The sequence below is a fragment of the Pteronotus mesoamericanus genome, unplaced genomic scaffold, assembly GCF_021234165.1.
Source record: "Pteronotus mesoamericanus isolate MK-2021 breed Mesoamerican mustached bat unplaced genomic scaffold, CSHL_Meso_final contig_347, whole genome shotgun sequence".
In the NCBI taxonomy this organism is placed as follows: Eukaryota; Metazoa; Chordata; class Mammalia; order Chiroptera; family Mormoopidae; genus Pteronotus; species Pteronotus mesoamericanus.
Window position 1 is genome coordinate 17,224,314 of NW_026555137.1, and position 27,238 is coordinate 17,251,551.

Genomic DNA, 27,238 nt, shown 5'->3' on the forward strand with positions numbered 1-27,238 from the left:
AGCTCTGAGAGGGTTGCTGGGGGTAAAGGCAGGCGTTGTGCTGGGTGGGCCCGGGACAGGCCCAGGCAGGCGCGTCCCCCACTGGGAACAAGCCCCTGTCGAGGGGAACGGCGGGACGGAGACAGCGGGGAGACGCTCGTAACCATCTTCCTTTGGTGACTTCTCCGCTGCCACTCCTCCCTGCTGCTAACCTGGCTGGAGACAATGTAACCCGGGGGAAATGAAAGCGCAGCTGACAGCTTTATTACCAGTCCCTACAGGACGGGAGCTCCTAAACCTCAGGGCCTTTCCCCAGCCCCGCGCGGCCACAAGACTGCTCCTTCGACATTTACTCAGTAACTTCAAGGGCGAAACCGTAGCCAGGTGAGTCATTTATACCTAAAACTTGCATGTGTTCCAGGACTGACTAGCCTGGGACTTCGGTCCAGCCGGGCCCAGGGCTCAGCTGTCTGAGCCGCGACGGCGGGTGGTACCTTAGCTTCCCGGCGCTCTGCTGAAACACAGCGGGAGCTCAGCGCACCCACTCCGATGGCAGGTCATTTCTGGCTCCTGAGAACGTTCCTACCGCTTTGCCATGTTTGGGGTCTTCTCCCAGGGGTGTCCGACCTGCAGCCCAGGATGGTCATGAAACTGGCCCAACACAGAATCGTGCATTTACTTGAAACATGAGACTTTTTTTGTGATTGTGTCGCAGGGATGCCAGAGGACTGGACACCCCCCGTATCTCCATTTTTTAAGAAGAATTGTTCTTAAGAACCACCGAAATATACATCCTAATGAATACCGCCTTTCAAAATAGGCCTGGGAAGTGAAGCACTAATTCCGATTTTGCTTCAGTTCAAAACACCTTTGGAGCTCAGCTGGCAGTGCCTTCGGCATCAACTCGTGAGTCCCACAAAAAAGCCGTGTATACCCCTCTGTCTCGACCAAAACTTTATTAGGCTTGGATCTGAATTTTTTGGGACTGGAAGGAAAAAAAAAAAAAAGCCAAAATGGATTACCAGCATTGAAGACTTTTTAAAAATGTGTCACAAGCTTTAAGAAGTTCCACACGCTCTCAGCAGGGGCGATGTCACTAAAGAATTTGCTGGGCTGCCCACGGTGATGACTCTGAAGAAGGAAACACTCGCCTTAACTGTAGGTACTAGGGTGGCAGTTAAACCCGTCTGTTGTGCTATTTACCAGTCACAGTCACACACACAATCAAAGTTGTATTTTATTTACATAACTTATGAAGTAGATTTTGAAAACTGAAACTGTTTTTCCCACAAAATACCTGACAAATTATCACATTCTTCGTTCATGATATAGTAACAAATCAGTTTTAGAAAATTAAATAGCAGTGTAAAGCTAATTATTAGCATTTATAAACCGGTAAATTTTTTTTTAAGATCTTAGTATAAACAAAAGCACAGACATCGGTGAAAATGGAACTCGAGTGAACCTCACTGAAGAAAATTAAACATTCTTTCCAACAGATTCACTTTATATTCACACTGCATGTGGTTGGCCCAATGTGGTTATTCCCCTTAAACAAACAACCAGCAGTTGAGCAACCAGCAGTTTTATCACTTCTATTTGACTTTCTCCCTAAAAAGCAGTCTATGAGACAAGGAGGGAGGAAGAGCGAGCTGGAGTCCCGCTCGGGTCCAGCTGCAGCACAGGGCGCTTCCCGCTCCTCCCTGTAGCTCCTGGAGTGCTTCATTTAGCCACGCGGGAAGAATTTATTTTCTTGATATCGACTTGGCTCAGAATCAACGTCCCGTTTTTGAATTTTCCAACCTGACCAATTCGTCCATTTGACAAAATACTGGGGGCCGATTTCTTCTTTTTGGATTTCCTACATTGAAAGTGAGAGGAAGTTACTAGAGTTGCCCTTACAAAGAGGGCTCGCAGCCCGGCTAGCCGGCCACCGAGGTCTGCTCCTGCAAAGCCCCGCCCCCTCCCACGCACAGCCGCCTGCCGTGCACGGCCGCCCCAAGTCCCGGAAACAGGCCCCTGCCCTCCTGCCTCAGGCCTCTGCGCTGGTTTCTTCTTTGTGGAAGGTTCTGCTACCAGATCTCTTCTGGCTGCCCCCTCCTCTTCACTCAGTTCTCACCTCAGATGTCACCTCCTTACAATGACATCCCAGTCCATCCCCAACTCCTACGCTTACGTGCCGGGCACCCAGTGGGCCCCCAATAGATACACACGTGTGGCCAGAACAGGTGACCAGCCGATGACATGTGCAAGCTCACTTGGAGTCCGAGAAAAAGGTTAAGACTAAAGAAGTCAATTCTGTAATAGTAACTCGAGGGGGGAGAAGAGGCACTTGATTAAAGGCCAAGACACACACTTAAGCAACAGAACTGGCATTCCGGTACTCAAATTACGGGGCTCCGCCTCGTGTGGCGTGTCAAAGGACAGGTGCTGCAGACCCAGAACGCACCGTCACATCAACAGGGGACACAAGTCTCTTGGTGGAAATGTCGACCTTGGCATTTCCACTGGTCGCCTGTAGTTTCTGGTGTTTGAAAATGGGAGACTGCAGAAGGTTCCCAATTCAGTCCTGAGGTCAGCGTCTGATGGTGGGCAACGTCCTAACTCCTATCTGCCCCCTGAAGGGCTCGATGAGGAGACGGGGAGACAGCGAAGCAGCTAACAGGCTAGAGACACCACATACACTCAAGGGGTTCTTTTCAGAACTAATCAACCAAGCAATGATATGGTTTCTCCATATCATTCTGCCCTAGCCTCTAACGGTGTCACTCACCTGTCTTCCTGCCCTTTCCTCTTCTTCTTCTTGAAAATGTCTGTGTCCTGGGCCTGATTTCAGAATTTAAGATAATATCTGCATCAGTACTGGACACGGAGATTCAAAAAAAGGGATGAGGTCTGCGATCAAAAGCCACTGAGATACTATTGATTTTAATATTTTTTTTGAGTAGACATATTAAAATAACACAAAGTTTCATCCTAAAACCTGTTCAAGAACGTGGAAGGCCAAGCCAGAGAGGACTGAGAGTAGGAACGTCCAGTCTGTTTCAGGCAAGAGGGAGTCTAACATCCATCCCCCTCCCTCCGCGCCTCCTGGCCCCCGCGGTGTTTCATCAGCCCTTGTGCAACTTCAAATAATTTAAAAAAAAGGGACCGACTACCGAAAAAAGATCAAAGTAGTAGTGGATGTTATCTGAACAGGAGGTGCTACTTTAAGCAAACGGTGCAAACATGCCAGATTACGTGGCTGCCATTGTAAAACGCTGCTGACCCGAATAAGAGGAGAGATCTGGATCCCGTAACCCTAGATCTGTCGGAGCAGCCCGGCCCAGCACTCCGCTGGGACAGTCCGCAGCCGCCCGTCTGTTCCAGTTTTAACAGCAAGAAGGCCGCTACACCTACCATTCTCTTTTCTTCTTCCTTTGCTGCTTTTTTTTCTTTGATCTGCTCCTGCAAAACCTTGTAATTCATGTAACTCTTTTTGGGAGGCTGAAATGAAAGAAAAGGGACACATTTTTATTGTGCACAAATGTCCCAGTGTCCCTTGCCCTGGCTGCTGCGCCCTGTCTGGTGACAGACAGCAGGGAAGCCCCTCACCTGAGCACCCAGCATCACCGCGCGTTCCCGCTCCAGGACGCGTTCCTTCCCTTTTCCGTACCCTGTGATCCCAAACCGGTGCACCTCCAGCCGCGCCTGCTGACACAAAGCAGAATCAGACCCAAGCGCGTCCCAAAAACGCCGCAGAGGAGGTCCACGCCCAGAGAGGCGTTTCAGATACGGCGGCCGTGCACCCGACACGCGTGTGTACCCTCCCGCCCTGCAGCGGGAATTCGGGGCCGCCGCCCTCAGTGCCGCGCTGGCTTCACTCGGACAGCGGACGCAGAGCGCGCCCTCCGCACCAGGCAGCGCAGGACCAGGAAAGATCGCGGAGCCCGCGGCGCGCCAGCATGCTCCCTCCAACACCGGCTGATTTCATCTAAAACTGACTTTCCGACTGTACCTCCTCACACCGAGGAACCACATGTCACAGCTTCAGACACAGACCCGCGTTTCCTCTTTAAAAAGAGATTGTAGGAAGAAGAGACGTCACCAATACCCACCCCCTCTTAGCGGCCGGATTGCTTCCTCCTTTTTCCCCGTGCCCTTCAGAAGCCTAGTTACAGTCACAGAGCGCAGGCATCCTGGCCTTTCCGACTCGCCGCCCGGGCAGTGGTGTCCTGGTTTCAAACGGCTGCATGATACTCAAAAGTGAACGTAGCGCTGTGCTTAACCACTTCCCAACCCTTGGACATGTTAACATATTCATCTTTTATGGCAGTATAAAGAGTAAAAAATTAACCATTTCAAAACCACATACCTTTTCTAAGTTAAATTCTTGTATATTCACATCTTTCTCAAGGATACTAGTTTTGGTCTGAAAAGGAAAAAAAAAAATCTTATTAAGATCATCTGTTACCACATCATTATAGTGTTTACTACCAACGGAGTGGGCATGTTTTCCAAAGCCCTGAACCTGGCCCGGATGCCTGAGCACCAAATAAAAACACAAGCGTGATGCACAGATTCCCAATTAGCACCTAATGGAATGAAAACAGAGGAAAAAATTTAAGGTCTCAAAGCTTAAGAAAGGACAGATGAGAAACTCGGGGAAGAGATGGTGAGAGAGACCAACGTCTGTACCTCATGTACCCTCTGCACGTGTTTGGTGGGGGATTCAGAAAAGGGTAACCGTGTGAACAGCGATGTTAGAGGATAGAAAGGTTATGTTTAAATCATTCTCTTTCTTTCTCTCGCGTCCATTCTAATAGCTAACAAAACTCAGCCATAGTGGAGATTCGGTGTATAATTCCCAATACAAAACAATGCTTCCTCAAGCCTTCAAAATATGACTCTTTCCATCTATATGTCCTCTGGCCGTGGTTACCAGGAAACTGTACCGTCGAGCCTGGCCAGGGACAGAGGTCCCAACTCAACCCAGCCCCAACCTGGCCGGCAGGACGCAGAGGGAGGAGGCCGCAGGGCGCCTGGGCAAGGCAGTCCTGCCGCGCTCAGCGGTGGGGCTGTGCTGGCGCGGAGCGAGGGCCCCGCCTCCCACCCCGGCGCCCGGCGTCCACCTGTCTCCTCGCGTCTCCTCCTCCAAAGGCGAGCTGCGCTTCAGCTTACCCCGCCTGTCCCCCACTGCGTGGCGGGTGTGTGTGTCAGTCACTGGCGGCGGCTTCCGTCTCCACGAGGGCCCCTGCGCTCACCTCCCGGGGACCACTGCCAGGATGTTGGATGAAACGGTGTAAGGGTGGGTGCAGCCCAGGTCCAGTAAACAGGAAGGCTTGGCCGGTGCTCTCGGTACCCACTAGCCCACCGAGGAGGAACCAACAGGCACCGCCGCACCGGCCACCCACCCTCACGGGGACGCTGGCCCGGACGTGCCGGGGGCTGGGTTCACAGCGTCCCACCACAGAGGGCGTCGGTCATGCCCTGGGCACGTGGCCCGGCTCTGGGCTGCCAGTCCCCTAGATGCATCGGCCACGTTGTCATGCTCTTATTATGCCCCAATGGTCTTCAGACCCACACAGGTCACAGAACCGAACGCCTTCACCGAGACCCTGGGCAGAGCACAGAGGCTGCTGTGCGGGGCTCCTGTGCACATCGGCCCCAGAAAGGCTGGTTTCCTCTTCTGCGGCTGGGGAAAACTCTACGTTGACTTTGAAGTTAGAGTATCTTTTCCACTGGCCTGTACATGTAATCTAATTGATATGATAAATGGTACTTCTAAGAATTAAATCTTAATGATTTCAGGATCATATCCAAATCCTCAAATACAAATTTATATATTTAAGAACAAGCACAGGAAGGAGGTTTGACTTCGGGTGGTGAACACACAATATACAGTTGGTGTCTTAAAGAACTGTACACCTGAAACCTATCTAATTTTATTAAGCAATGTTACCCCAATAAATCCAATTGAAAAAAGGCATACTGTTCACAGAGCTCCATAATCCACGAAACCTTTACTTCCTTTACTAAATGTTTAGAAAGGTCGCCCCTCCTTTCCTGCCTCCCATGGAGCAATGGCTACGCCACCTCTGCTGAGCTTAAGGCCTCTCTCAGGGACGCCCGACGTCTGGCGCTACTGGAGAGGGCGCAGCTGCCGCTGGCTGACCTGTCACGAGATGATCAGCAGGAGAACGCGGCGGTCCCAAGAGACCTGCGCACTGTCCTAAGGGCCTCGGCCAGCTGAGTGATGGGTCGCTGCGAGGCTGACACGCCGGGGCCCCGGGCAGCACCGGGCCCACAGAGGACGGCCCGCCTCCCCCGCCCCTGCTCCCAGGCCCCGGGCAGCACGGGGCCCACAGAGGACGGCCCGCCTCCCCGGCCTCTGCTCCCAGGCCCCAGGCAGCACCGGGCCCACAGAGGACGGCCTGCCTCCTCGGCCCCTGCTCCCGGCCCACAGAGGATGGCCCTCCCCCGACCCCCGCTGTGAGGCCCTGGGCTGGGGGGCCAGGGGTGGGGGCTGTGCAGACCAAGGGCAGACCTGGGGACTGGTGTGGCCAGACGTGGGATGCTATCTCAAGGTTCCCAAGCCCCTGTAACCCTTTCACCGGAAACGTCATTGCTTTGTAGTTGTTGATGTGTTTCTGAGAAAGGGCCTGGCTTCTGGATCCTTGTTTATATAAAAGCAAACATTTGGGACAAACTCTTGCAAATTATTTCTGTATGCCGAGACTATCAGGATGACCCAACCCTATCTAACATTAATTTTCACTCATGGTTTTACAACCACTTCGGTAGATTACTCACAACGCACTCCCTGATGCAGAAACAACTGGTAGCTTCCTTTTCTCCCCCCTCGCCCTCACTGTGGGGGAGGCACTACCGACCACCTGTGGGCAACACCGGGTCCTCCCCTAGTTCTAAGCACACAGACCTGGCCCCTGCTGCCCCGACAGCAGGCAGGACCACGTGGCGTTCTGTGGCCAATGAAGTGTGGACAGAGGGGAAGTGTGCCCCTTCCACGTGGAACCTTTATGAGCCATTCAGCGACTCCCCTTCCTCACCAAGGCGACCAGGAGCCTTCCAGAGGTGGCGCCCCTCTTATCCGGGGCCCCTGGATGAGGATGGTGCGGAGCAGAGCGCTCTGCCGCTGACAACGCTGACGGATGTGTAACGTGAGGGAGAAAATCGACTTTTGCTTTTAAAGTATTGAGATGTAGAGGCTATTTCTGATCAAACTATGGCCTGGCCTAGCCTGACGCATATAGCCTAACTGTCCCACACACAAGACAGAAAATGTTTGGAGATTTTGAGAACTTGTGGGTTAGGCAATGAAGAAGGAAGAAAGCTGTAAGAAGGAGGAAGCACTTGGGAGAAACGGGGAGTGGGGTGTGGGGTGAGGGTATGAAAGCAGGCAGCTCACAGGCTCAGTGACCTTGTCTACAGGCGGACTTGCCGACCCAAGGCATTTTCTCCTGCACTTACTAGGTTTTTCTATTCCATTGGTTACTCTAACTTTTGTTCAATTAGGGATAATTGGGTGAATAAACACCCTTTTTAAAATTCAAAAGTAGTTCTAGGAATACTGAGTAATGTATTCATATCTGTTAAACAAATGAAACAAACAGAGATCAGACTTGAAGGCTCCCTGAGCAGCCAAAGCCAGTTCGGTCACAGAAGCCAAGCTTAACTTAGCTGATTTTGCAAGGCAAGCGAGGCTAACCTGACCTGCGTCACTTGTGGCTCTTGCCTTTGAAAATCGTAAGTGAAACTTAAATTTGTCCCCCAAATATGAGATAACCACTAACCATCCCCTTCCAGTGAAGGAAACTCTGACATCGCACCCGATCGCGTGAAGAATAAAGTCGCTGCCTCCACGCTCGATAAGCTGCTTCAGAACCACATGCCTGAGTCACATTCTGGGTTTCAGTCTGAGTGCTCCAGGCTGTAGGCACCGCGCACCGCGTGTTCTTACTACTAACTTCAGTGAGTACTTCTGTTCGGATAAACTTTTGCCATCTCTTATTGAGTATAAATTACTCCCACTAGATTACTTTCTTCTCAACGTGTAGGAGACACTGGATCTGCTGAAGAACGGGGGCGCGGCCTCAAGTTAAAGGGGGCACTGGAGAAGGGAAGACTTCCGGGCAGAGCCCTGGGGAAGACTAGGCCGGCAGTAGGACCCTGGGGCAGTGACTTGGGACAATGTCTGGAGTCAGTGGTTCGGGACGAGAGCCTGTCCTGACCCCTATTCCGTCCCTCTCGTGTTAACTGTCACGTGCACAGCGTTTAAGGCAGAAGCCTCGGCCCTGATGCTGAGCTCGGGCCCTTACTTCATCACCATGGTCCTTCATCTGGCATCCCTAGACAATTCAGATGTTTGCACATTTTTAAAAGGTAAGACTGTGAATATTCTAACGTGATATACTACTTCCAGTGGGTCCCAAGCAACAACCCATAATTACGCACATTCGTATCTGTGCAGCATCTATGAATATTCATGCCAAATGGAACAAATGAAAATAATTCTGAAGCCTCCTATCAGTTCAGGTCAGGTTTTGCTGCCAAAGAAATTTCTACTAAACTTAAAAAAAAAAAAAAAAGAACTAAGTTGTGATTACCAAAGCTCTAGGGCTTTAGAACGATAGATTTGAGACTGCGGGTTACTGTTTAAATGCAGGCAAATCATTTAAAATGAAGGCAGGCCCCACGACTTGGAGGCTCCCGTGAGATAAGGAACAAAGGAGCACAACAGCCCCTTTCAGCGCACAGCCAGCACTGGTACGCACTGGCGACGGCCAGCCTTCCTTCACGTGCTCAGGAGCAGCCACACGGACCGCAGTCCGGCCCCGGGCCCGGAGCCCCGCTGACCTCAGCGCGCTGCTCTCCTGCTTCTGTTGGGCCTTTCCTGCGCCTCTCCTAGGCAGGCCACAGGAGGCTACGCTTCGTGACCAGGGGAGGGAATGGCCTTTGTCAGGATGGCCCTCTGTTAAGGGTGGAGAGATGGCACTTACAAGACATGTCCGTAAGGGCCAAGCACCACTTGGATTATTTTAAACCATCCGTGACACTGAGGAGCGCAGAATTTTCTTCTTTATTGGCCACACTGCAATACCCATTAAAGAGCGGGGTCCCCACTCACTCCTCAATTGCCAAGCCCAGGCCCCTCCGCCGGACCTGGCCCACCGCAGCTCGGTCCCGACTCGTCCCCTCCTGCTCTTGTGAGAGCTGACGGGTGATCTATTTACTAGCTGGGGGCAGTGTGCTCTTTTTAAATATAAATCCCCCCATTCCCTTACTTAAAAATCTTGGTGGCATTTCATGTTCCTGAAACTAAGCTCTGAAGGCCTCACTGTCACTCTCCCTTCTGTCCTCTGCCCTCTGGTCCTCCAGCTTCTGGCACCTTCCACAAGCTCCCGTAACAGAGCAGTCACCTGATGTCACCTCCTCAGAGACACCTGAAGGAGGCTCTGCCTGTTCCTCGCAGGACCCTGTGTCTTTCCTTCAGAGCGTTTCTAACTCTGTTTCATCGTATTATTCATTCTCCTGGGGTTTGCTGACGCCTCCAGTAAAGGAAGGGCCTGTAGCTAGTTTGCTGTTCTCTCCTGGGTCTGGCAAACAGTAGGCACCCAAATATTTGTGGAATAAATAAAAGAACAGGTAAGTGATCTCTTATCTACTATTTCCTGTCAAACTACTTTGACAGTCACTACTCTGTAAGTGGGACATGACGCCCTGGCTGGGTGGCACAGCTGGTTGGAGCGCCTGCCCGTACACCAAAATGGCTGTGGGTTCGATTTCTGGGCAGGGCACATACCTCGGCTGTGGGTTGGATACCCGGTCGGGGCGTGTACAGGAGGCAACTGATCGATGTCTCTCACACAGACGTCCCTCTCCCTCTCTCTCTCTCCAACCAATAAAAACATGTCCTTGGGTGAGGATTGGAAAAAAAATTTTAATTAAATGGGATATAACTAGGAAATTTACTTGTCAGTGGGAAAGGGTAAACTGTTATATAAATGACGGCCAAGTTCCCAAATGAACCCATTGCAAGGGGCTCTGGTCAGCGATTCCGAAGTTTAGGGGGAGGTCTCTCCGCACATCCGGCAAGCTGGGCACTGCACGATTCAGCTCAACGGCTCAGTCCTCCAGGCCCGCCCTCCACTTCAGATGCCAATCACCAGCCCAGGTTGTTGCCTGTGCTTCTGACCAACTGGCTAAAATTCAGAGATTCCAACAAACCCCTTCCTGGGTTCAATTAATTTGATAAAGCCACTCACAGAACTCAGGAATTGTACATACTTACCAGATCACTGGTTTCTTATAAAAGGATGAAACTCGGAACAGCCAGAAGGGAAGCAAAGGGTGGAAGCGCAGCAAGGGCATGAGGCAGTCACACCCTGCTCCACCTGCTCGCCCCCGGAAGCTCTCCCAACCGCCTCCTCACAGAGGCAGGGTTGATTAAAGCAAGCTCCGCTGGTGCCTGACTCGGCCTCCAGCCCCTCCCCCGAGGTAAGGGCAGAGGGACTGAAAATTCCAACCCTCTAACCACAAGGTTGGTTGCCACCCTTAGACGATTCCCAAAAATCAACTCATTCACATGCAAGACACCTTCATGACCCTCATCGTTCAGGAAGTCCAAGGGTTTGGGGAGCTCTGTGCCAGAATGGGGACAAAGACCAATCAAATGTTTATTACAAATCACCACATCACCCACGAAAACCTGTTTCAATACACAATGCAGTTTATCAATAGTACTTACAGCACGAGCCTAAGTTCCGAGAAAAGGTCACTTCCTGGGTCCAGGCAGGGCCGGCTGGACAGTTGCCCAGCCGGCCAATACCTCTTCTGTCCTCAAGTACTTTGCACTGATGACGAGAGGAGTCCATGACTGACCGACGGTGGCTGTTATTATTTTATCATATATTTGTGCTGATTCCCTCTCTGTTTGGACTGTCCTACTGTACCTTGTAGGCTTTTAGAGAGCCAGGGCACAACTCTGTTTTACCGTGTTATGAAAACTTTCGCATTGCATTATCCTAATATATTATACTAATTATATCCTATGAGCCCCAACTGACCGATCATCCCTTACCTGGCACTCCCTACGCCCTGGATGCGACATAACAGCTAGCACTGTATTCACCTGCATTTATTGATGTGGTGCAATGCCCACGTTCTAAAGCCTTTTTTTGTGCACATATGTTTTTTACTATGTCCATATTATGTCTCCTTAGCTAGACACATTCACATTTTCAGAGTTTAAATTTTAAAAAGAAGACAAGGGCAGAGCACCAAGGATAACTGGAACATTTCATTAATGTGACAAAGTCCAGAATGCAGAATGAGCTGAGGTTCCCGACAAAAGCCAACGACACCGAAAAAGGGCCCAACCGGAACAGAAAGAAAAGGACAACTCCACAGCCTCCTGCAGGCGTTCCACTGTTAAGAGACAGGGAGATGCAGACTCAACTCGAAGCCAACATTTGCCCTTTCTCTTAAAAAGAAAACTTTCCATTCCAGAAAGAGAAACACAGGTGAGTGTTAAGAGGATGGTTAAGTTCTCCGAATGCAGTTATATGGCAAAGCAGTGGCACAGGCCCTGGTCGGGTGGCTCAGTTCCTTAGAGCGTCGCCCCAGTGAACCAAGGTTGCGGTTCAGCCCCCAGTCAGGGTACATACGGGAATCAACCAATGAAGGCTTCAGTAAGTCGAACAGCCAATTGGTGTCTCTCTCTCTCAAATCAATAAATAATTCTTTTTAAAAAAAGGCAGTGATACACACGGGACACCCTAGTACTGGCATGGCACACAGGGGCAGCTGATGCTCATCACTGTAAGCTGCCCTGGCCGGCCAGCTTGGCCGAGGGGGTGCGTTTCCTGGCCTGCCTCTGACAGTCCCCTGCGCCTCAGAACTGGGAGCACAACAGTTGGAGGGCTGACCTCGAACCCTAAAACGAAGGCAGACGTGATTCCAGAACGCACCGGTCATCTCTGAGGAGGAGTGGCTGCTGAGCTTGACAGGAAGTGCTGCCCGAACTGTAAAAAGGACTACACAGGTGGGTCTTTAAAACTGCACAAAAGATGCGGTGAACACTGGGCACGTGCCTGTGCGCATGTGCTCATCAACACCCACGGAGCCTGAATTACCGTTGTCGTGGGGTGCACTGTGGTCTCCAGAAAGATACGTCCATGTTCTAATGCCCTTTGAATGTGACCCTATTTGGAAAAGGGTCTTTGTAGTATAGTTAAGGAACTCATGTTGAGATCCATCCTTGATTCAGGAGGGGCCCTAAACCAACAACAGGTGCCCTAAGAGGAAGGCAGAGGAAGGTCTGAGGCTCCGACACACAGGCCGAGAATGCCTAGCACCACCAGAAGCTGGAAGCAGCAGCGAAGAACCCTCCCTTGAGAGGGGATTATGGTCCAGCCAACACCTCCAGCACAATACTAAAATATCTGGGGAGGGAGTATCTGTAGAGCAGTCCTAGAAACTAGAACAATCCTCTTTTATGATGGACAAACGTGTATCGGATATAGAGACCACTACAGAAATGAAGTATCTGGATTTCAGCAACGAACTTGGCAAAACCATTACAATATCCTTGTGAAAAAAGTCACTGAGGGAATTTGGAGTGAGATGTACGGATTCAGTCTGAGAAAGAGCGCTGCTCAGTAAAATCAAACTGCTTCTCATCAGAATGCACGTTCCCTGAGAGCAAGGAGCTTGTGTATTGTGTCCAGTGCTATTATCCAAGAGACGAGAGCAGTCGCCAAAAAATAGCGGTTGAGTAATAGTTTTCTCTGAACGCTCTCAAGCAGGAAGGGTCACCGCGGCGGGCTTGGGTTTATCAAACCCCGCGCGCTCCCAGGAAAGCCCTGTGTTTGTGGCTGGCCCTCGACTGGCTCCCGGGGATGGAGCAATTAGAATGCCCCCTCTGGAAGAGTGTCCTTTGCGGCGGAAGGCTGGACCCGTGCGGCACCAGATCTGCCCAGCAAGTTAATACAGCCGTCCCCACTGACGGTTGCAAGCCTCCCTCGCGGCTGCCTGAAACACCACAGCGCTCAACTCGACAGACACAATGCCTTTTCCTACACAAACACACCTCTGATGTCGTTTAATTTATAAATGAGGCCCAGAAAAGAGACTAGCAATAACTAATAGTACATTGTAACAATATACGGTGATAAGAGTTACGTGAATGTGGTGTCTCTCCCTCTGATAACCAAGCTGGCGACTACGGCAGGGAGCCCCACAGTGTGGACGGATACTCCGGACAAAGGGACGACGCATGTCCCAGGCAGGACGGCGCCGGCCAGGGTGAGGCTTTCCGTGCTCCTCAGAATGGCGCGCAACAGGAAAACCATGAATCGTTTATTTCTGGAACTTTCCACTTAATATTTTCAAACCGCGGGAAATTGAAACCACAGGGAAGCTGCAAATAAGGGGGACGACTGCACCAACAATGAGATTCATGGTGAGTCCCTGCTCCCTCACTGGGGGTCCCGCTCTTCACGAGGGTCAGCCTGTACACCTGTGACTGGCCCTCGATAAAAACCCTGGACAGCCAGGCTGCGGGGAGCCTCCCTGCTTGGCAGCACTTCCCACGCGCTGTCACGCACACCCCCGGGGCCATGAGGCCCACCCCACGCAGCTCCACTGGGAGGGGACCCCCAGACGCCGCACCCAGTTTCCCCCAGACGCCACCCCAGGCACCTCTTCCCTTTGCTGATTCTACCCCGTATCCTTTTGCTGTAACAAATCAGAACTGCGACAGGGACTCTGGGCTGAGCCCTGAGTACGACGAGAGCTTTGGCAAATCCTCGAGCCTGAGGGTGGTCTTGGGGACCCCTGACAAACTCTATAAAGACATTCACCTAATACTCAAATGTCAGGGTTTTCCCCCTATACATACAAGCTAACCAACTCATTACCTTTGTGTTCTCGTCTTGATCGGGCTTCTGTTTTCTTTTTTTATTTCTGCTGTGGAATTCTACCACTTCCACCCGCTCCCTGTTGTTCAGGGGAGCGGGAGCTGCTGCAGCACAAGGGACCTGGGGTCCCGCAGGGGCACCGGCGGGGGTGGCGGCAGGGGCGCACTGCAGCTCTTCTCTGAGCTCCGAGAAGAAGGTAGAGGCGCCCTTCCTCTGGCCTCTGGCCAGGGAACCCGGCGGGGGCGCTGGCTCCGCCCCCGAGGCCACCGGCGCCTCCACATCCCTCTTCTTGTTTTCCCTCTTCTTCCTGATTCGCTTCCGTTCCGCTTCATCTTCTGTCTCTCCTGTTGGCTCACACACGAGAAGGAGAAATAAATATTGTTGGTTTTAGCTACCACCCATATCAAATCATGTGAATGTATTACAGACGTGCCACAGCTAGAAACACCCAAAGATATGCACACAAAGAGAACCAATTGCTTTTCTTCAAAGAGGGTTGCATTTGCACAGTTTACAGAATCCAAACTGCTGAGTATCATTTCCCTAAGTAACTATACTTAGGTCGTTAACTCTTATTAGCACAGTTATTGTAGTGCCGACCGTTGTCCCTTCTAAAAAGCGTCGCCACAGCAATAATCCCAGACTGGGAAACCTCGTTGGCTCACGCTTTGTTCTAGAAATCGCAACCTGCGTTTCCTGTTAACACTTTCTGGGGATACAGGTACGGATTATAGTTTTGCTATCTTCTTTCAGTTGTGAATTAAATGAACCCAAGACTACAGGCTTAATTTGAAGGCCTTTATTTTCTACTAAATCCCCAAAGCTTCTCTCTGTTTCACCTGTTCCAGTTGTGACCACTCACCTGACGGTTCGGACCAGAATTCTGGGCCCCAGCCCTCACCTAACAGTACAAACGCCACAGAGCTCTCTAAACAGCAGCTGGTCATTTACGGTGGCTCCTGTTTGCTTAGTCTTTTAGTCGATAAACACTTACCAAGAGCCAATTAAACTCTGGAGTTTGGGATATTACGACGAGCAGTTAACAGCCTGTGGCTCCAAAGCCTCATTTCCATCCTACGTTCACAGAAACTCTATCTAGGATTTTGCAGCTTAGGTTTTCCCTTTAGATTTTAAGCTTCTCAAGGTCCGAGACTAAGTCCCTTCCGTCCTCCAATATTCCCAAGGGCACAGAGAGGCTCTGGTCACAGGACAAAGTCAATACAAGTGCAGGGACCAGAGCTAGGCTGTCTACAAACTGGAACCTCGACTCTGCGGATCACCAGCCACACGAACTTCAGAAAGGGTTTTAATATCTAGCGCTTGTCCCTACACTTGTAATAATGGGATTATTGACAGTATCCACTTTGTAGGGATGTTGGGAAAATTAAATGAGTAAATACATGAAAAGCACAGAATATGTGGTACATTTTCAATACTTTTTAGCTATCATCTTTACTGTTTAACTGAGCTTAGAATGTTGAGCAATGGCTCCAAAATAAAACAGTCTTTGCAACATCATGCTACAAATTTGAGATGACGTGTGGTGCAGGGACAAGGGGTGTCACGTTCCTTCCCTGGTGCAGTTCTTCGGACTGTGTGGACCCGTCTCGTGCCGTGTCAGGCGGCTGCCAAATTATAATGGCAAGTTTTATTTTCCTTTCCCCGCATCAAGATAAAAGAAGGGAAGCATAAGCCGGCCAATTTAAGGCTGAGAAAAGCTTCATGTGAAAGAAAACGTTCTCTGAAGTCCCTGCCGAGGGGACACTCTGAAGGACGAAGCCTGGTCGTGACAGGTGGCACTAACTAACGTAGGAGGGTCAGCTGGGTCTGGGGAATGGCGAGGCGAGGGGGCTTCGCGGACGTCCGGAAACCGTGGCCTCACCCCCCGCCCCCCGCCCCCGTTAGGTCTGAAAGCCTTGGTGCTTCCTACAACTAGGTTGGTCCCCACACTAAGGACGTCCTGAAGAATACACAGGAGGCCGCCCAGTTTGCGGCGCGCAGCAGACCCCCGGCTCCACGAGTCGGCTCTCCACGTGCGCTCCGAGGCCCCGCACTCACCAAAGTCGTAGAGGTTCTGGAGCACGGCGTCCAAGAGCTGAGAAGAGGGGGGCGAGGAGGACGCCGGCTCCTGCTCCTGCTGCAGCGGCATCGCGGGCTCGGACCCCGCGGGACACCCCGGAGCCCGCCGGGACGCGTGAGCGCGACGCCCCCCGCTTCCGCGTTCCACCGGCTGCGCTCGCGCCGCAGGTCCCCTCGCGGCTTCCGTCCTGGTTAAGATGGCGACGCCCGGGGTCCCGCGGAGCGGTCGCAGTGGGTGCCGCCGCCCTAGGCGAGGTCGGGCCGCCCCGCGCGGAAGAACCGCCCCCAGCTGCCACACCACCAGCGCCTAGCAAAGCATCCCAGGCCCCGCCCGGGACGGCAGCCGCACCATGGATTCTTCCAGTCCATCTAACTCCTGTTTTTCCGTCGGCTCCACCAGTCCCGGCGCTGTCGTGCTCCTTTACTCGGTAGGCGCCCAGGGAAGCGAGGCCGGGGGTGGGCCCGAGAGGGGACCCCCTTTTCCCCGTCCCCTTTTTTCCTCCGGACCACGATCCCTGGCCCAAAGGCGTGGGTCCCGACTTCCCCGAGGAGGGGTTGGGTGGTTGACTTGGTTTCCACGGCAACGACGCCTCGCTGTGTGTGTAAATGTGTGTGTGCTTTTAGAAGTTTGTACCGGTAATGGTTCCTCCGGTTCCCTCCCACCCGTTCCCTCTCTCTGCCTCCCCTGGGCGCTGGGCCTTTAGGAAGCCCCAGCCTGACTCGGGAAGGAGGCGTGAGTTGGAGGCTCTGCATCTCGGACGAGGGCGAGTCGGGCTGCCTTTTGGGCGAACCTGAGGAACCTGCAGGTCCTCCCCAGCCCGCCCCGAGCTCCCCAGCCCGCCCTTGTGCTGCTCCTGTATTCCTGGCAGAAAAGTATTTGGCTCACCTGTGGGCATAGAGTTTTCACGACTTGAGGCTTTTCTTAATCTAGGAAGATATGGAACTTACGGAAATTTGTATTGCCTGGTTTTGTCTTCCATTTGTCATTGTACTTTTCACACAAGTCATTTTGGAAGACAGTTAGTGGCACCCAGCCTCTCTCCAACTTGCCTTTTCACCCCCAACCCTGTCTGTCTGTCTGTCTCTCTGTCTCTCTCTCCTGATTTTAACCAGTCCTTTTATTTCTTTTGCCAATAAAACATTTGTTGGTCACAATTTTCATCAGAGCTTTGTAGCTCTCAGGATTACACAATCCTAGGGTAACTGGCCTCTTTTTTAACCACTAGGTTAATTTTTGTCTACTTTAGGAGGAAATAAAAGAGTGCGTTCTAATGGTACCTTACTCTGCATGTCCTAAGCGGTTAGTGTCAGTTACTGACTTAAACATAATTTTAATTTGTGTACGGAGGTCAAAATAGGGAAAACAGAAAAACGCAAGATAAACAGAACAAAAAAAAAAAGTTTCAAGAATGTGGCTACCTTCAGATTGGGCCAACAACATTCCTTGGAACATGGGGAAATTTCCGCTCGTGGCAGTTGAGAGCACTTCATTGCTGTTAATGTCCACTTCTCTCACCCGGCTCCTCGTGGGCCTTCTCGCCCCACAGTCCGCGGGAGGAAATATCTTGACCTCTCAGCGTGCGGCTCCAGCAGGCGTGTGCAGGGAATGCGGGAAAGAGGGCTGCCCTGGAGCTCCGAGTCACCGTAGGTGGCTTTTTCGGTCCTGTTGTGCGTTGAGCACAGTTTTTTCCAGGAAACAGTTCATATTTCACTTCCCCATTCACCAGTGGCTCTTTACGATAAGACTTTTGTCAACTTCTCAGGTGAAAGACCAGGGCAGTTGTAGAAGAGCTTTTCTACTCTGACTCTGCACGCTTCTTGTGACTGCGCGGTTTTTACTCATAACCTAAAGTTTTTCTTACTATTTTAGACTGTCCTTGCTTCTTGAGCCACACACTGTTTGTGCAATGCTCTATCTAACCTGAGAGTCATGTCGGAGAGACTTAATTTACTGCTGAGTGCAACAAACAGTGCAGCCATGGGTATCCGCAGTATCCTTAGTTGTCATTCCCGGTGTCCAAGGTATAGAAGTTAAAGAGCCAGCCCTTGCCTCAAGGACTTCAAAGGAAATCACAAAGTAGGCAAATAACTACAAAGAAGAGGGGTACGGGCAGCGGCTGAAGCCTGTATAGTGTGTAGTGGGAGGATGAGAAGGAGCACACGGACCCATCTGGGGACTCGAAGAGGAGGGGACACTGCGCTGGGTTGTTGAGCTGTGAATGGGAGGTGAGGGAGAGGAAGCTGTTCTAGGCATCGATGTAAGGGAACTACTCCCTTGTGTGTTTGGGGGAACCGGGGAGTTAGGTAAGGGTCGCATAGAGGGGACATGAGAAACAAAGCTGAGGAAGTAAGCAGATTATGTTTCCTAAAGAAATTTTATATATCATCTTTTCACACGCATAAGGATAAAATGTTAATTTTGTAGGGTGTCATTTAAGGGTGATCACTTTTGTACTTCGCGGTCTAAGAGAACCGCTTGGCTTCGAGCATGAGTACCCGCGTGAGGAACACCCCTTCCGCTACTTAAGTGGACACCATAGAAAGAGAGTCCGCCTGGGGAGGGAATCTGATGCCTCCATCATGGAGATGGGCCCGGGCGCCTTGGCAGGAACCCAGAGAAAGGGAGACAGACTGAGGGAGGCGGTGGAGGGACTCTGGGGACAAGGGAGGGGGCAGCAGGTGGTGGCCGAGAAGGAGGAGGCGGTCTGAAGTTGTCTCCCGGCTTCTGAGATGTGGCAACTGGGCGGATGACGGCGTCCTTCGCCGGTAGGATGTGCAGTTGAGAAGCAGGCTTAGCCGGGGCCATGTAATACTTGGGGCTCTGTTCCACCTGAGATGTGAGAGGCAAAGTGAATGATTTTTAATATGTGGATTATTATGTTTGGGCCAGATACTTCACAAGAGGCTCGGGAGACATCCAGATAGCGTCAGAAATAGTCGCAGAGCAGCCAAGGAAGGTCTGGTCTAGGTATGTCGATTTGGCAGCCGTCGGCAAGTAGGCTGTATCCAAAGCCACAGGTCTGCTTGAAACCCCTCAGCGAGAGGAGACCACAGAACGAAAAGAGGGATGGGGGTGGGTCATCGCTGGCATACCTGGCGTACCCTCCACCCAAACTGTGGCTTCCCTGTTTGGGTCCGAATGAAAAATCTCAGCTCCTTATAATGTGCTCCACGACGCTTACATCACCACGTGACTGCTACCTCAGATTTTACTTAGCGTGTTCATTGGGTTACGGCCACGCTGGCTCTGTGTTTCCCAGGCAGTAAGCGTGCTTTCTTCTCCGAATGCTCATGGTCCCCTCTGTGTGGCTTGCTGTGTTTTGCTCACATTTCTGGCTTTTTCATTATTGAGCACAAACAGCCCCTCCTCAGAGAGGACTTACCAACCATTCCTCTAACGTAGCGCTGCACTCACTCTTTCTCATTAGCTGCTCGATCTCATTGTCCTTATGTTCTCCCTCCAGGGTCGGCTGCAGTAGTCTTGTACTTGCTGTAAAGCCGATCATTAAATTTTCATGACGTTTTCAAGCCCATGGTTGAAACCCAGCCATTATTTAAAATTAAAGATTGAGGGGGCAGGTAGAAGAAGGTATCGGGGGATGGTGAGGGCATGAGACTCGACTTGGAGCGGTGAACCCACAATACAACATACAGGTAATGTTTTCAAGAATTGTCTGTCTGAATCCTATATAATTTTCTTAACGTATGTCACCCCAATAAATTCAATAAAAAAGAAAAACATAAAGATTAAGTTGTAAATTTACTACTAAATAAATCCTGTTAAAAATAAAAGTAATACGTACTCAAAGCCCAACACTTCCTACTTATTTCACTAAGTTGTCCTAGTGGTGCTTTCGAGCCTCTGTGTGTCTGCCTACCGTACCATCAGGTGGAAAGCCCGTGTAATGGGGGCCGTTGCAGCTCTCCCCCCAACTGCATGCTCAGCGAGGCTGTGCAGGCGGTTTGCAATCTGCCAGGGTGGGAGGATACACACGTCACAGAAGACGGCAAATGCTGGAAGTCAGGGCTCTCCCGTAGTCGGACATCAACTGGCAGGCTGCTGGCGGTGGAATCCCCAAGGGAAGCAAGCCCCTTGTTTATTTGCTGTCTGTCCTTCCATAGAGGGAGAGCCCTCTCTGGGCACATCCCCAGTGCACTGTGTTTCTGCTGTGTTCTCAGCCTGTGGGACTGCACCCGTAGTGGGTCTCAGTCAAGGTCTGGTGAAGGAAAAGGAAGTAGGAGGAGCGGCCTGTTTGGCTATCAACTAGGAGGGGCCTCTGTAAGATAATTATGACAGGGAGGACAGACCGTGGGCGGAAAAGACTTCACCCAAGGCTCCTTACTCGGGCTCCTCCGGGTTGTGCTCCTGCGTGAGCAGTCATGTAGATAATATTGATTTTAGGATGGTAAATACTTCTCCAGCATGGTATTGGGAAGGACAATTAATTAATCAGCCCGTGCTTAGGAATCACGTGGAATACTTTCAAAAATAATTCTGATGCCCAGGTACCACTCACAGACCAAATTAACCAAGAATCTCTAGGGGGCCTGGGCATCAGTATTTTTTAAGTGTCCCAGGCTATTTTAATGTGCAACCTGGGTTAAAAACCGCTGGATTAGACATTAGGTTAGGGCCAGATGGGCAGAAGTTTGAACTTGAGCCTGCAAAATAAGGGAATCGGCAATAGCATTTAAGAAGTGCCTTTGCTCAGTAATTTATCTTTTCATTCTATAATGCTGGAGTTCCTGCTAGGAACTGGGAATACAAAAATGTACAAGGTACATTATCTACCCAGGCAAGAAGTTCACAGTGCTGTCGGTGGGGTTGGGGCAGGGGGACACCAAATACGAGTTTAATGACTATTTTAGGTGCCATCACGAAAATGTATTGAAGGTTCAGTAAAAATTCAATGGAGGGGATGACCGGTTCGGTCTGGGCTTAGGGAGCATAGGCAAATGGCACAGGAGGTGAGCGGGAGCTGTGGTTGACGGCTAAGTATTTTCCAGGCAAATGGCAGGGAGGGCCAGTTTTCAGTGCCCACCGTGCACCTGGCTGCTCCTAAAAGAGACTGAGCTGTCTTGATCCCTAGTGGAACCCCAGCACATACCACAGTGCCAAGCGTACAGCAGGCGCGCAACCATTTCACAATGAGAGTTTTTCTTAGAGGTAGCAACCTGAACGAAGTCGTGGGGAGCCATGAGATGCCGTGACTTGCTTAGGGACCTGCAGGTCTTTGTGTAGCTGAGCCGTTGGAACAAGGAGCGCGCTCGGCGGGGCGGGGTCGTGTGCTAAGAAGTGTGGGTTCAGTCCTGCAGGTCACCGAGACCCATGGAAAGATTGCAGATGATATTGGACAAACGTTTCAAAAAGTGCGTGCCTGCTGCTCTCCCGTGCCGGTTCCCGTCCTGAGGACTCCGGTCCCTTCACCGCCTCCCCACCTGGCCCCTCTTTCTCTCTCTCTGCACATAAATACGGGATTGTCCAAAACATGCATAGGGTTTTTTCCATAAAATGAAAGACACTTTATTGATTTGGATCTTTTGAGCATGTCAGCCGTCTCCCACTATTGGCTTCTGGTGGGTAGAGGCCAGGGGTGCTGCTCAACATCTTCCAATGCATGAGACAGCCCCACAGCAAAGAATCATTTGGCCAAAGTGTCAATAGTACCAAGAAACTTTGCAAACCACTTTTGACACATCCAATCAGTCACAGCACCTTCTCCAAATACTGCATAAATCTTGTGTTTCAGTTGCATTTTCACCTTTCTTGAAATAATAAAGCATAATACACTGAAAATGTATATTGTCTTCCATCTTTAATATTAAAATGGATGCACAAAAGTTCGCCAATTTTGATCATTATTTTTAAATGCACACTGATAGAACAGCTGTTACAATGCAATCTAACAAAATTGTTTCAAATGAATTAAAGACAGCTAAGCACTACTAGAGCCATTGTAAGGGAAAAAAATGTAACATTCTTTTGGTCAACCCAAAGGATAAATAGATATTCCCAGCTGATTCGGGCTTTTTTCTCTCTTCTTACCCCCAGGATCACTAAATGAAAAGTCTCCAAGACTTAGTAGTTTGTTGCATTCTACCGAGTCTGAGCCTACATAACTGTCTATTACTTTATGAATGAGAAACGTGAAATTTGAGAAGGTTCTCCGGCCCTGTAAACAAGACTATGTGACCCACTGTGACTGCAGTTTTACACCAGAGCTCCAGCAGTTAGATTTTTTCTCTTTCCTATTCTCTGTACTTTATGTTCAGATTTCCATATTTCACAGGCTCCTCTTTTATAAAAACTCGAGTGCTCATTACTTCTATTTACACTTTTATTATGCCTAATCCTGGTCTCAGTTTAACGTTCTCTATTTCTTTTCTATTACCACAACACGTGGTCACTCAGTTATTGACCAAACATGCGTATTCCAGACATGGCTCAATGGGGTAACTACAAGGAGGACATGAACCGCCCTGTCCTCAGGATGGCTACAGTTCAGCAGGGAGACAGACGTGCAAACGGTCAGCGTTACGGGGCGCGCTCCACAGTGGGCATGCGCAGCGGGTGAAGGAGCCCTAATGAGTAAGGCAGGGTGATTCCACCCGGGGAACAAAGGAGGGTTTTCACCAAAGAGTGATGCCAAAGCAAGGCGGACAGTGGACAGAGGGTGTTCCAGGCAGCGAGATGAGCCCGTGCAAAGGCCCAGAGGCATGGCAGCCATCACCTGCGCCGGGCGAGCACACATCGCTCGCGGTTCGGTGGCCCGTGGGGCGCAGTCGGGGAGGAGTCTGGAAAGGAGAGGAAAGGCCACCTCACCGGTCTCCAGATAACCCCAGGGGTAGCGGAGGTCCTACCCTGAAGGAGGCAGGGAGTCGTTTAAGCATGTTAAGCAGGGGCCAGTATTGTGTGTTCAGAGGAGTGCCTGGCAGCGTGGAGAGGGCAGAACAGGCGAGGAGACGAGTGAGCGGGCTGCTGTGGTAAGTGTGCGGCGGTGCCCTCTTAAAGGCTGCGGTCACCGGGTGCGGCGGACTGGGTTTGTAAAAGGTAAAGCGGAGGGGAGGGGGGTCAAGAATGATGTAAATGCCATGTAGATGGCATGGCAGTTGCTGATTAAGATTGCAGGAAAATAACCGGCTTGTAGGGTAGTGCAAAGATCAAAAGATCTCAGTTTTGGAAAGGCCAAGTGTGGAGTGTTCGCATCAAAATACGTATCTGCGGAGCTTCGATGAGGGGAGAGACCAGGACAGGAGACTCAGAAGCATCGGCAATTGGTATTTTTAAACCAGCAGAGTAGGCGAGAGTAACAGGTGTGGAGTGAAGAAGAGGTTTGGCGATGTTAGCATATTAAAGGAAGTGGGTTGAGAATCCCCAGAGAAATGAGGTGGATTTTCTGCTGCAACAAGAGAGCCACAAGTTAAAGACCAAGGTGGGAAAATTTCAGGGTGGGCGGAGGCTGGGACAGGAGGGAGCACCTGCGAAGGGCGTCCTGCCGCAGAGGCCTGGGAGGGTGAGGGCTACACAGCGGCCGGGGTTTAATGATTAAATTCGGAAGAGATGATGAGCTTGTGGTGCTTTTTAATAGTGATGAATGAAAAATAATGTGTATATCCAACGTAAAATAATACTGCGGAAAAAAAATGACACGGAGCAGCGGTTATGACAGGACGTGCAAAACTCAGGTGGCAGAGCAAAAGCCTGCGTGGTGGGCAGGGCACGTGTCCACATGCAGGGGAAGCCATGCACCAGAAGGGGCTCTGCGTCCCGGGAGGGCAGGGGACTTCAGTGTTCTTTGTGCTTTACCACACTTTTATAATGGACATGTATCACTTTGGTAATTAGAAAAAAGTATTCTAATATTAGAATATTCTAATATTCTAATATAAAAATATTTTTAAAAGTTAGGGAATGTAAAGGTGATTATGCAGCCACTGAAATGTTTTAAATAAATATTTAATAGAGAAGTCCTCAATATAGTCAAAGAGGCAAGATAAACTGAGTATAGTCCATGTTTTGAACTTTAAAAACGTGTATTTGCATATCTATGAGTGAAAAAATAAAGAAACAAGGTTAAGAGTAGTTATTCCTGGGGTGTAAAATTGTGGGCAGTTTTCACTTGCTTATATGTCTTCATGTTTCCAAGTCTCCAGAATTACACACGGGTCAGTGGTGGGGTGGCAGGTAGCAGCAAGGCCTGTGAAGACCTTCGCCTCCAGCGCGGATCTCCTCCCCGCCTTCGCGAGCCCTGGGGTCCCTTCCCTGTGCCTTGGCTTCCCCATTGTAAGACGAGAGTAATAATCCTGCCTCAGAGCTTTCATGGGTTTGTTGTGAGGGTTGTTCCTTTTTAAAACAGGTTTTAGCATTTAAAAATAGGATTGTTCTTTAATGGGTATAAAGTTCTTAGACTAGTGCCTGACATTTAGTAAGCAGCTATGCGTGTTAGCTATAATTTTTGTTACTCTTGTGGCTTTTGTAATCAGAAGAAGGAACTTTTAAGAAGTAACAGTGCAGAAGTCATTAGCAGCCTGATTAGCAGCCATTTCGGGAGCTGTGGGTAGAAGCTGAATCGCAGCCGAGGCAGACGGCTCTCGCAGCCTGTGTGGGAGCACTTGCTTCTCGAGTGAATCTTCCTTTTGTTGGCACCCATGTAGTTTTATTCAATTGGACAAAATTTTGTGTTTCTAATGTATGCTTCGATTTAATTTTTAAAGCTAAGTTGGAAAAGCAGACAGAGCAAGTTTATCAAAGTGATTGACGAAACCTTATAAAATTGGTCAGATTATTCTGCAGCTTACTGTCTCATCTTTGCTCTTTGTTAACCTTCCCAAAGGGGCCCTGGCTTTACAAAGATAGCAGTCAGAAATATAAAAATAAAAAATATTGTGATTATTCAATATCGGTGTATTGATCCCAATTACCCTTTTTCTTGGTATATGAAAATCTAACATCTGATCACTCTGCTCTTGTTCATATGTCACAGAATAAGAATTTTGGTAAAAACGAAACCTTCCAGGTATAGTCCCTGATCTTCCCTAATTTATTTTACAGTGTGTGCATTGCTTTCTCTCATTTGCCTTATCCACAGAAGGAGCTCAAAAAGTGGGATGAGTTTGAAGACATTTTAGAGGAGAGGAGGCATGTCAGCGACTTGAAATTCGCGATGAAGTGCTACACGCCTCTTCTGTATAAGGCGATGGTCCCGTGCCAGCCCAGCGATATTAAGTGTAGCGTCCTCAATTCTGAAGAGGTGTTCTATGTCATTGCACAGGTGAGCGATTCCCTCTTCAGCCCGATTTGCTCCTTGTCAACAAGTTCTTTCCCTTCTCGATCCTATGACTGTATTTTGCTATCTTTAATATATCCTTTTCGCTATATTTGGCACATTCATCCAGCGTTAGCCATAGCTGTAATGTGTGTTAGCCTCTCGGCTAGACAGGGGGACCAGCGGTGAGCAAGCTGAGCGAAGCTCTTGACCTCTGAACTCTGAAGTGTGCAGCCTGATAGGGAACGATGACAGTTGTCTCATCAATTGGGTACAGGACATGCTGGTGGGAGCCTACTGTGCAGTCCCACTAGTGACATGGGAGCTAATTTTGGGTAGAGAGTTAGAGAGGGATTTTTTTTTTTTTTTTTAATGAGGCCTGACATGATTAGGGGCATTCGAGGCGGAGTGGGTGAAAAGAGTATTTCTGGCTGAGCAAATACTGGTGACTCTTCGCCATGGTTTCAAACCTCACTGCACATTAAAATTACTTGGGAGCTTTTAAAATTCCTGCTCATTGATCTCACCCCATACACAAACCACATCAGAATGTCAGGGGAAGGAAGCTGGCCGTCGGTAGCCTTTAAAGAAGCCGAGGCAATTCCAGAGTGTGGCAGAGTTTGGGGACCACCAACTTATTTCATGGACCAGAGAACGTGCATATTCGCAGCACTAAAAGCAGTTTCGTATGACCAGACCAAAGAAGAAAAGAAGGAGCAACAGTAAGAATTGAGACTGGGGAGGAGAGCAGGGCCTGTGTCCCGAAGGGCTGTGTTGACCCCATGGAGGAATTGAATTTTGTGCAAAGCCACTGAGAGATTTCAAGTTGTAGTGGGTGTGATCCATTTATGTTTTAGAAACACATTTTGCTAAATGGAGACAAGAAATCTACTTACAATGCTCTTGCCATAATCCCTTTGTGGGATCATAGTTCCAGGACTGCTAAGTGGTTGTAGAAACAGAGAAATGGACAGACTGAAGACATTTGAGCCACTGCTGCTGCCGCAACTTGAGCTGTGTGCCAGCGCCTCCTGACTGACAACTCCACCGCCACGGTGGACGTGGAGGAGCACGGCACCGCGGGGGGGCTCGCAGAGGGAGCCAAGATCCGCGCGGACGAGAGTCAGCGGGATGAGGGCAAAACGTTTACTGGAGGCTTGAGCTGGGATACAGGCTAGAAGGATTTGACCGACGTTTGTCTCAATTTGGGGAGTTGTAGACCACACAATTAAAACAGATCCCATCACCAGAAGATCAAGAGGATTTGTATCTGTGCTTTTCAAAGACGCTGCCAAAGCTTTAAAAGGGAAGGGACCCCTGCCCTGGCTGGCTGGCTCAGTCCGTTGGAGCATAGTCCCATACACCCAAAGGTTGCAGGTTCAATTCCCGATGAGAACACATACCTACATTGCCAGTTTAATCCCCAGTCTGTGTACAGGCAGCCAATTGATAGTTCTCTCTCACTTCAATGTTTCTTTCTCTCCCTTCCTCTCTTTCTAATATCAATGAAGATATCCTCAGGTGAAAATTTAAAAAAAAAAAAGAGAAGGAATCCCCCCAAAAAAGGTTTTTTTTTGTGGGTGGATTGAACCCAGATATTTCTAAAGAACAAATTAAAGAATATTTTGGAGCCTTTGAAGGACTGAAAATATTGAACTTCCCCTGAATACAAAAACAAGTGAAAGAAAAGGTTTTTGTTTTATCACACATATGGATGAGGAGCCAGTAAAGAAATTGTTAGAAAGCAGGCATCGTCAGATTGCTTCTGGGAAGCGTGAAATCACAGTTGCCCAACCCAAAGAGGTACACAGGCAGCAACAACAACAACCGCGCAGGCACGGTGCCAGTGGCTGAGGTCAGGGCCGACACTGGGACCGAGGATTTAGTAACTGTTACGATCCACAGCCTGGAGATTACAGTAGTGCCTGTGACAGCGACCACAACTCGAGGCTCTGATCACACTGGGCGTCGCCTCGGGGACGGTGGAGGTGGACT

The 27,238-nt window shown here is 50.0% G+C and overlaps 2 protein-coding genes across 2 annotated transcripts in view; one reads left to right on the forward strand and one right to left on the reverse strand.

Annotated features, from left to right (window-relative positions):
- Positions 1 to 1,179: 1,179 nt before the first annotated feature.
- Positions 1,180 to 16,132, reverse strand: CUNH1orf131 (chromosome unknown C1orf131 homolog). The gene is made up of 7 exons (XM_054576743.1): positions 15,957 to 16,132; positions 13,899 to 14,242; positions 4,334 to 4,390; positions 3,574 to 3,669; positions 3,379 to 3,465; positions 2,753 to 2,805; positions 1,180 to 1,840 (listed from the first exon to the last, which is right to left on the reverse strand). The coding sequence occupies exons 1-7, from the start codon at positions 16,045 to 16,047 to the stop codon at positions 1,702 to 1,704; spliced, it is 867 nt and encodes a 288-aa protein (XP_054432718.1). The 5' UTR covers positions 16,048 to 16,132; the 3' UTR covers positions 1,180 to 1,701.
- A 23-nt stretch (positions 16,133 to 16,155) lies between these two features.
- GNPAT (glyceronephosphate O-acyltransferase) overlaps positions 16,156 to 27,238 on the forward strand; it is a 28,461-nt gene continuing 17,378 nt past the window's right edge. Inside the window, exons 1-2 of the mRNA XM_054576741.1 lie at positions 16,156 to 16,405; positions 25,067 to 25,249. Coding sequence (XP_054432716.1) covers positions 16,328 to 16,405; positions 25,067 to 25,249 — 261 coding nt within the window. The 5' untranslated portion in view covers positions 16,156 to 16,327. The remainder of the gene's footprint in view (positions 16,406 to 25,066; positions 25,250 to 27,238) is intronic.